We start from the raw sequence: 10,403 nt of genomic DNA, 5'->3' as shown, positions 1-10,403 counted from the left end.
GACAGGTAGAGGTGCTAGAGGCCACAGCCCCAGAGGTATAGTGAGGAGAGTGGGGACATCCCCCAAAGCACAAGAGACAAATGCTCGGAGGCCTTGGCTGGTTTACACAGTACTTTCCTTGACTTGCTCTTCAGAGCTTTCTTCTGTCCGTTCTCGGTTCCAGTCCTTCAAGCCCTGTGGAAGCGAAGTGTCTTCTTCCAAGCTCCCCGTGCCCTCCACAAACTCTTCGTAAGTAGATTTCTCTCCAAAAGGCCGGGGGCCCAGCAGTTCAATCATGTCTGACTTTTCAAGTACTTCCTTCTCCAAGAGACGCTTTCCTACCTACAAAGATCAGAAACCAAACTGGTAAAGCTAAGTGCACAATGGAACCACCAGGGCTCTCACCTCTCCTCAAAAGATGGAGAGGGAAATCTCTAAAGAGGCACAGGTATGGTTGCTGTTCTAGACTCCTACGCCGGAGAGGCCATGCTGCCAACGGTAACTCCCAGGGCCCCAGAGCGGAAGCACCATCTAGTAAGTGTGTGAAGCTGAATTCAACTTCAGGGCCTCCTGATGCCAAGAAGACATGTTCAAAGGCTCCATCAGACATTTTGGTGGGAACATAACCAGTGGGCATTATAAGAGTTTGATGGGAGCGATAACGATGCTAATCTGAGTCTGGCACCTGAGTAACTCCTTCCCGCTGTTCCCTGCTAGTACTTTAGTCTCTTATTTACCTTTTCCACCTGGTCCCTACACTGGGTCAGCAACTCCAAAGTTCTGGAATAGGCAGAGTTAATCAGGCGGCGCACTTCCTCATCGATGAGCTGGGCGGTGGCTTCACTGTATGGCTTCTCCACCAGGGCTTCCCCTTGCCGAGGTAAATCAAAGGACACTTGGCCTAGCTTCTCACTCATCCCAAACTGGACGATCTAAATGGGGGCAGAAGAAGAGGGAGAGTAAAGCTGCTGTCCCAGATGGACTGATAGGTTCTCCGTGGCCCCAGGGGCTGTTACCTGTGCATAGGCGCTCTGCGTCACCTTCCGCAGGTCATCCTGAGCCCCTGTGGTGATTCGGCCAAAGAACAGCTGCTCGGCCACTCGCCCCCCTAACATCATGCACATGCGGTCAAAGAGCTGTTCCCGGGTGTAGAGGTACTGCTCCTTGGGCAGGTACTGTGCATAGCCCAGCCCCTTTCCTCGGGGGATGATGGACACCTGTAAAGCACACCACATCCAAGGCAGTCTGGTCATGTGGCCAAACAGATGTCAAAGCACTTAGGAAAATACAAGGGAGCGTGTGACTCTTCCCCACATCAATAAAGAGCGTTCGATGCGGAGTGGGTCTGGAATATCACTTATTTAGGACCTGCCATGGCAGCCGAGTCTTCCACATGAGTTAAGGACCGCCCCTTTCACAATGATGTAGTATGCAACACAGCCAAGTGAAGACATTAGGTATGGAATCAATCATTTTAGATATTGTGGGGTTTCTCTATGCTAGGTAACCTTTTGGAACGAACATCCCAACTCTCCTGTGATATGACCCAGTAAATTCTATGGAGAAAAAGACAGCAGGGATAACAAGGCTTCCTTTCTATTACTTAAGGCACTGGACTGGAGTCCAACCCTACCTCAGAGACTGACTAGCTATGTGATCCTCTCACAGCCTCAGTATCCTCCTCTGTAAAACGGGCACAATCAGCACAATCACTCTATCTCACAGGTTTGTTGTGAGGGTCAAGCAAGATAACATGTGTAAAGTGCCAGTGATGATCATTCCACTAATTAGACTGCCCTGGGCTGAGTGGAGGGCACACTGACCTTCAGTAAGGGATCCGCGTGCTCCAAGAACCAGCCCACCACGGCATGGCCGGCTTCATGATAGGCTACAGTTGTCTTCTCACTGGGCTGGAGAACCTGAGTCTTCTTCTCAAGGCCTGGGGAAGTGTGGGGCAGGGAAAAGAAACACATTAAAGCCCAAGCTGTGTGTAGACTCATCTGCTGATTTGGGAAACCAGGTTACCTCCCGTATTCCCAATGGAGCATGTCAGGAACTGGCAAAGAAAACCCTCCTAATGTGCTCGCCAAACTTAATCCTTCTACTCCTGTTTATTCTCTCTGATGTTCTTCAAGACCCAAATCACACAAATCCTCATTCCCTTCTTAATTCTATCTTAAACAATAAGAGGGGAAAAAGCAGATGTTTGGGCTTAAAAAATAGAAGTGGCAAGAAACACTTTCTCCTTTTATAAAGAAATCTTGTCTATCTAATTCTGAAAATGGGTGATCTCACGGCATCTCTGTCCCACCTAAGGTTTCCCAAACTTGCCACTTTCTAATCCCTTCAAACTACAGGCTGTCACTGTCCATTCACACGTGGTGCCCTACTTTAAAGAGCTGTGGTTCTGGGCTAACTGGGACTTGCTGTAAAGAGGCCAAGGAACAACACTGTAATCTATTACTGGGAATATAGTTTTGCCACAAAAGTAACACTGGAATTAGGAGGCAGGAAAAGACATTGTAACCCAGCTTGTAAACAACTAACAGAGAGAAAGCAAAGGTGAAAAATGTGGTCTGTATTTCATAACTGATGATTACATGATTACATCCACCAGAGACTAGCATAGCTAGTGACAGAATAATTCATTAGAACTGCTGAGATACACAATTAAGTTTGAAAATGAACAACCTTTAGCTCTCATATCTGCGTTATGGAGGGCTCCTCTTAAACATATACTGACTTCAACCCCTTAATTCTACTCTCCCTACCCCCACTTTCTGTCAGAAAAGAAAAAGAGACAGAGCACAGTTTGTCTGTCCCTTTGCTTCTGCTTCCCAAGGGAAATTTCTCTTGCTTTACCTATTTTTGATTACAGTTCTGCAGACTAATCCATCTGCTCCAACCCTTGATTATGCATGGCCTTGGACGAGACTCCCCAGAGCCCACTGTTTCCTGTATCCCAGAGAAGCCGTGACTGAGCATTACGCTGCATAGACTGCAGAGATCCAGCTCATAAGAGTTACTCAATGCAAACACACCTATTTCCCATCTCTGTTCTGGCCAGAGGAAGAAAAGGAGGCAGCTATATCCCAACTAGAGATGAGCATTAATAGTTAGCCTTTTAGTAACAAAGTCCTGGAAGGAAGAAGCCCTGAAGCGCAACTCCCTGCAGTTTCTTATTAAGCTCCTCCTAGGGAACCATATTCATCTTCAGTTCTGCCCTCTCCCTCCATGGTTTCTTAGAGGAAAATCAGGGCCCTGCCCTACCTTCTCTAAGCTCTATTTGGAAGTGGAAGCAAAGCCTGCAAGAATATTCCTAACACCCTGCTTGGGAGCCCAAGTAAGTTATGGACCCCATGTTCCCACCGTCTCTGAAAAGGGAGCAGATGTCACCCTTTCCATCCGGGCCAGGGCTCACCTCCAATGACCCTCTCGATGGCCTGTTCAAAGTGCTTTTCTTGAACAAAAGCATTCAGATGACGAGCAGCAATCAGGGCGGCTTCATTACAGACGTTAGAAATATCAGCACCTAAGCCAGGGAAAGCAGACCCTCAGACAGAAAGCCCAGAGGCTGGTTCCCAGGGGCACAAGTGGTAGCAACCAGGAGCTCTTGGCAACCGAAGACCAATTTGGTTACAGTAAAAAGGCTCCAGAAATGTGTATGTACTGCCCCCCCTCCAGACACCAGGCCTAACTCGGCAACAAAGGACTAGAAAGAAAATGGGAACAGCTTCAAACAACATTATTTTTAGCCAAGTTTAAAGACCTTTCTTTGGGACACTCAAGAGCAAAAAGCAAGCGAGTGGTGGGGTGAGAGAGGCTCCACCAAGGCTAAATTTCATGGCACTGAGAGCATGGAAGTAACATTCAGGACTTTATGGAATGGAAAAGGACTCATATTGGGAAAGTATGATGAGAAGCTTCCAATTTCTTGATGACTGTGATAGCTCCTGAAGATGTGCTGTTTTCTGTAGTTCAGAGAGTAACAAACTTTGCTTTCTAAGAGATTTATACTCATTAGCATAGATCCATTTTACATCTATCCTATGCACCCTGGCAGATATCCACAACATGCCGGTGGCTCTTTTTTCAACACAACGGTAGGACTAATTCAAACAGGGATCAAAATCAGGTAGACAGTCTGGTTAGCTGGATCTCCTGCTCCAGGGACAAAGAGTTCTGGATTCTTCAGAAGATGGTAAAGCATCACTATGAAAACCCCTGACCAGAGCAGTGGGAATGGCAGCTTTGAAGCTGGAACAGGGAGCAATGCCAAATCACCCACAGTCGCTGCTCAGTTTCTAACCTCAATCAAAGAAAACAAAAAATCTTGGTAACTTATTGCTATGTCTTAATTTTGGTATTTAAGTGGGCATCTGAAGTCTGGGAGAGGGAGGAGAAGGAAGGCGAGAAAGTATATTCTTGGCACAAACTGGATCAGAGCCTTCATCAGAGCAGCCAAGTCTCTTTGCGAGAGCTCTGCACTCCTCTCTGTGCAGCAGACAAATATAAATCCCTACATGTGAATTTACCTAACAACAAAGATCAGGTCCCCAAATAGCAACTATCTCCTCCCTCCCCCGGAGTATGGCTACTTATCCTAATGGGTTCTGGCCCACTCCCTAACAGAAAGAGAGGGTGAAGTTCTAAAGAAAGAGTAGATGGTGACAGCACACAAATCACTCCTTCCTACTTCTAGGGCAGGTGTGTTACAGTGGGGATGGGAACAGGGGAGAGGAAAAAGATGATTCTCTATACTGATGGGGAGTGGGAGAGAAGAAGACCATGGAAGCCATTATGGACACCTGAACAGGAGGAGTGACAGGGCAGAAAGACACACATTGCTGGGGTTTAAATTCCCGAAAAAGGGACTATTTTCATGCCCAGTGAGGGTTCGTGCTCACACACACACACACACACACACACACACACACACACACACACTCTGCTGGGTGCTAATTTTAAAAAGGAGAGAAAGCCCAGAAGAGAGTTTGTAGCCAAAGTAAAACCTGCAAAATAAAGATAAATTTTTTTTCTCCTTAGAACTTCATCCCTAAGTTTTGTTCTCTGTAGTAAAGACCTAACTTCAAGACAATTAAAAACAATTCCAAATCCTTATGAATTCACTTTAAAAACTACTAAGTAAGATTGTCTCTGGGGCCTTTTAAATTGCTTAACTGACTCAACTCTAAAGACCAAGGTATATGGTTACTGACAATATTGACACAACTTGTACCCCTCTCCTCCCTGTCCCCTAAATACAAAAGCACACTATAAAAAAAATTTTCTCCTATTCTAGTACCAGATATTCTCAGATACTCACCAGTGAATCCTGGAGTCAGAGCTGCTAGTTTCCTAGCCAGGGCATCTCTGCCAATATTTTCATCCAATTTCAGTGGACGAAGGTGGACTTTAAAGATAGAGCATCTACCTTTTATGTCAGGGGGCCCTGCAAGACAAGTAAGAGACGGAATTAAAAATGGAATACATTTCACAAAGGTCAGGGCTGTGTTGGTTCTCCTTGCTTTAGGGGGCTTCAGGTACAGTGCAATGAGGATACCGCTTTATAAACATTACAGTGGAAGCCTGGTGATGTAGTGCATCAGGGATATGAATGAATTAATGGAAAAGACTTAAGTGATTACTAGTTGCAAAGCACTCGGGATAGAAACAGAAAAGCAGTTCCTGCTCTTAGAGAGCTCAGACTCTAAAAGGAAGAGAGTTTCTGCTGCAATTCGGCTAAAAAGGCCTCCATTGTCCTTAGGGTACAGAAGCAAGGCAGATACTAACTATATGAACATAAAATCAACTTTCAATTCTTGGAGCCACAACAAGGGAGCAGCAGTGTGAAGCATGAATCCCAAGAGTTGGAAGGGTCCTTGGAGGTTAATTCTTCACCCAAACAGGAACAAATTAAGTATCACAAGGCAGTCCATTTCATCTACAGAAAACATGGCTAGAAAATTACTTTTTGTTTTGCTGAAATCTGTAATCTACTCCCTTATAACTCCTACCTGTTAAGTTCCACTTCTTTGAGAGTCTGGCCATGAGGTCATACCTATTATTTTTTACAATTAAAAAAACATCCTTTCTGAAAATTCAGAATAAAAGTCTAACTCTGCCTAGTATGCCTTTGTTTGGCTACGCTAAATTCTAACAGCTCATATAATCTCTTTTCTTCAAGGTTTTTGTTGCTTCCACTTCACCAACCAGACCTTCCCCTTCTGGTCAGAATTATAATTAAAAGCAGAATTTTTCTTTTGGACGTAGCTAAGCTGGGAAATTGTTTTGCTTGTCTATACATGTTTATAACGGATTTTGTTTTTCATGCTTTTTTTCAATGGGGGGAGATAGGTAGGAAAGGATTTGGAGCACAAAATAACATTGAGTTTTAAAAAAGAATTAAATGCAGAACAACCATTCCTCTGTATTCACCTTCTGAGACAATGAAACTATTAGTAAGATAAATTAAAAAAATTATCAAATGCATATTGAGACCAAAAGTCAATCCCCAATAGAAATGGTCAAAAGAACTGCAAACTATTAACAGCCACATGAAAGAACGCCCCAAATCACTAATGATGAGAGAAATGAAAATCTAAACAACCTTCCAGCAAATTGGGCAAAGATTAAAAAAGATGGGAGTGCCTGAAACACTAATGTCCCGCAGGCAGAACTGTGGGCCGATATACCCATTTTGGACTTATGAAGATCAAGTGACTAAAATGTTCATACTCTTTGACCCAATGATTCCACTGTTAGGCACGTGCTTCTAGGAAGTTAATGTCAAAAAGAAAGGCTACATACACATAAAAATTGAGAGCAGAACTTTTTTTGGTAGCAAAGAAACAAGTCACTGCCTATTGGCTGGGGAATGGATAAAACTGTGGTGCACAAATGTAATGGAGTAACATTGTTCTGAAAGAAATGATATGGATGGATATACAAAAGTCCTGAAAGACTTATGTGAGCTAAGGAGAAGGCAAGTCAGCAGGGTCAGGAAAATAACCTCCACAATGACCACAAAAATTGAATGGGAAATAATGGGCAAAAAACAGGAGAAGCCAAAGGGTGCAAAATTATAAAGAACCAGCTTGGCACAAAGACTTCCCTCTGCTCCTCGGCAGCACCCGAGCCACAGGTGGGGGGCGCTATGTGGAACACCAGTTTTTTCTGATGTATTAATTGACTTGAATCAATTTTTTCTTTGAAAATCTCCTTGGGGGTAGAGGGCGGCTCACCAGGTGGGGAGGAGAGGGGATGAGACTTCACAGTGACTTTTACAGAGCTAGCGACCAATAACTATTTTTGTCTCTGGCAGTTTTTTGATTCGTTATAATCATCAGCGTGCTGGAGCCAGCTTGTACTGGCAGCCGATTATTAAATTTTCAGAAATTTGGAATCAGTTGTTAAACAGAGCCAGTGCACAGTTTAATCTGCTCTGCACCTGTAATGTTATTTGTTGCTTTAAAAGAGCTGGTGTCAACTACAGCAGAGTGTATTTTCAATACATTATTGATTACTTTAAATGATTGTGGCTTTAATAATGAATTATCTGAAAGCAAACTTTAATTGCACTTTGTTCTGATGGTGCTAATACAGTGCTAGAAAGAAAGTCTGGAGCAGCCATGAAATTGTTAGAAAACTTTCCTAAAATCAGCACTTTGGTGCTGTTTAAATCATCAGTTGCAATTATATCTTGACAATTCAATAACTGAAATAAATCAAGATGATTATTAAAACTTTTGTATAAAATTTATTCTTTTTCTCACCAATCTAATAAAAATCAAACTGAACCATAGACATGCTAAAGAATCTGAAATTGAAATGATTAAAACTGATTGAGTCCTGGGACTGAAGTGTCTGGCATGTAGTTCACAAGCTGCTATAAGTTGGTCATATTCTGTATTATGTTTTCATTTTTCTCATTCTTCTTCTCATTCTGGTCTGGCAAGGAGATCAGCTTACATTAATTTCCTGTAACACCTTGCTGTAATGATTGACTTTCCTGAAGGATTTTTATCACTTTTCAACTGCAATGCAGTCAAAATCAACTAATATTCAGAAAGGGTAAAAGTACTCAAACCCACCATAAGAGGTTTGGAAAATTTGAGGATTGGTACTGAAAAGCTGACTCTCAAGTGGAAGGAAGGAAACAAGCATTTCAGTGCCTACCATCCCATTCCACCCACTGTGCTTTACACTTTACTCATATTATCTTCCTTGATCCTTATGACAACCCTCAGATGTAGGTGCTATAGGAAATGGAAGCCCCGGGTCACAAAACTAGCAAATATCTGAAGCTGAATTTGAACTTAGGTGTTGCTGACTCTAGGCCAAGGGCTCTATCTATTGGGCCATGTAGCTGCCTCAAGTTGAAAATATGAGTAAGTAGGATAAGTTTAAAGAAATTTAACAAAATAATAAATTTAATGCTTTTCTTAGAAACAGACTAGAAAATATAATTTAACACATCGACTTCTATCATTTAGAAATAATGATGAAAGCATGTATTAATTTTTTAGAACCATCTACTTGGCTTTATGAAGAACTAACTTCACCTTGAACAGCTGGTGAAAAAAAATTGTATCATTTAAGTGAAATTTTAAAACATGAAATTTGATTTGGATTATTTTCAGGATTTTGGAGATAATAATGTAGAATCAAACAATGTTCCAATCTCTCAAATATATGAAAGGCTAAAAAAAGATAGCCACATTGCTTTGGGTGCACATTGCACCTTTGATGAAGTTGAGAGGTTTCAGTTCAATGGATACAATTTGTACAAGGATGAGAAATAGTCATACAGCAGATCATATGATAGGCTTAAATGATGAAATATTTATTGGAAATAGAGTTAGTGGATTGAGAGGCAATTCCATTTGATGAATCAGGGATGAACTCATAATCAAAGGCTGGCCATGGACACAAAGAATTCTGGCAAAGATTAACGAAAATTTCTGGCAAGAATCTGTTGGCTTTACGGCATTTACACTAGAGAGTACTGTATATTTCATTATGATCTGTGAACTGTGTGCTAACCTATACTTAGGTATGAATACGGGTGTATACTTTTTTTCCAAGCGAGCTATTTGCTAAACATTTACCGGCATGCCACTGGTTATAATGAATAACAACTTCATCCTAATATACAATTTCTATTTTAAGTAGATGGATCTAAAAACAATTCTGTTTCTCTCCTCTAATTAAAATTAGTGGCTAATAAAAAATCATTTATATTTGCCTTAGAGATGCACTAAATAAGTTTTTGTTAAATCAACAGATTTACCTATTAGTTTATGTTATCAGAGCATACACCACTTAACTGTGGAAGAAGGGGAAAAAAAAAGAAGTATAGGAGAGTATCAGCATGGAATCAAAATTTCACCAATGACTCTCAGGCGGAGAACAAACAGAAGATAATACTGACCAAAAGGAGGCCTGGCAGGGGATAGAGGCCCTCAAATTCACCATGCTTATTTCTCTACTGTAAAACTCCTAAATTGACAGCATTGAGATCTCCTAAAAGGAGACCCCTTACTACAAAATTAATGATTCCAGTCAAACCTAGAAAAGAAAGGTGCAGACTAAAGTCACATTTTTCAGACAGGCATGGCATTATCATTACCAATGTAAATCTGACGGTCAAAGCGTCCTGGTCTCATTAGTGCTGGGTCAAGGATGTCTGGACGGTTGGTCCCTGCAAGTACCACAACATTGGTGCTGGAATTAAATCCTAAAAGCAAAAGAGAAATGTCAATTCTAACACCAATTGCTGGGGGTTTGGCCTGGAGTGGTTGATCCACAGACACACAAAAGATCATGGGATGGTGGAAAGCACTGGGCCCTGAACTCTGCATTGTCAGGGAGAAGTCGAGAGCCTGTCTCAAGCACCAGGGCATCACAGTGTACAAAGAAGAGGTCACTCACAGTGGGGAGCTCTCATGAGACTTCCTAGGGTCCTTGCAGGACTTTAACCTTAACCCACACCTGCTGAGGAGCAATTCTGACTTCCATGTCCAGTCTGGGTCAACCCTAGATCTCGATGTGTTTCATCCATCCTAAAGGTTTTCATCCCCCTCATTTTCCTAGCACTGTGGTAGGGCTAAGCCTTAATTCCACTGCTAGACAAACAAAGACTCAAAAGGCCAAGCTTGGCCAACTGGGCAGCTTTGCCCAGGGCCCTGGTCATAATGGAAATGCAGTTCTGCGAGTTCCCAGGGCTGGTTTGCAAGGCTGCCAATTTCTGTTTGCACCATTTATCAAGACTCACCAGCCCGAGATTCTCTAAGTTCCACCCAGTCCTCCAGAATTAGGGAAAGACAAATGAGGAGGAAGAAGAAGTATGTGTATGAGTTCTCTCTGTCCCCAGCTCCTTCCTCAGAGCTGGAAAGGGCCCTAGAGGCCATTAAATCCAACCC

The 10,403-nt window shown here is 42.6% G+C and overlaps 1 protein-coding gene across 1 annotated transcript in view; it reads right to left on the bottom strand.

Moving 5' to 3' along the window:
* Positions 1 to 10,403, bottom strand: part of LOC118844117 (AFG3-like protein 1) — a 30,248-nt gene continuing 19,845 nt past the window's right edge. Inside the window, exons 11-17 of the mRNA XM_036751951.1 lie at positions 9,611 to 9,718; positions 5,306 to 5,431; positions 3,401 to 3,511; positions 1,803 to 1,918; positions 996 to 1,196; positions 717 to 911; positions 1 to 321 (exon numbers count right to left, since the gene is read on the bottom strand). Coding sequence (XP_036607846.1) covers positions 103 to 321; positions 717 to 911; positions 996 to 1,196; positions 1,803 to 1,918; positions 3,401 to 3,511; positions 5,306 to 5,431; positions 9,611 to 9,718 — 1,076 coding nt within the window. The 3' untranslated portion in view covers positions 1 to 102. The remainder of the gene's footprint in view (positions 322 to 716; positions 912 to 995; positions 1,197 to 1,802; positions 1,919 to 3,400; positions 3,512 to 5,305; positions 5,432 to 9,610; positions 9,719 to 10,403) is intronic.

Source organism: Trichosurus vulpecula, chromosome 3 (genome assembly GCF_011100635.1).
Source record: "Trichosurus vulpecula isolate mTriVul1 chromosome 3, mTriVul1.pri, whole genome shotgun sequence".
Lineage (NCBI taxonomy): Eukaryota > Metazoa > Chordata > Mammalia > Diprotodontia > Phalangeridae > Trichosurus > Trichosurus vulpecula.
The sequence above is the reverse complement of the archived record's forward strand: the minus strand, read 5'-3'. Positions and strand labels throughout refer to the sequence as shown.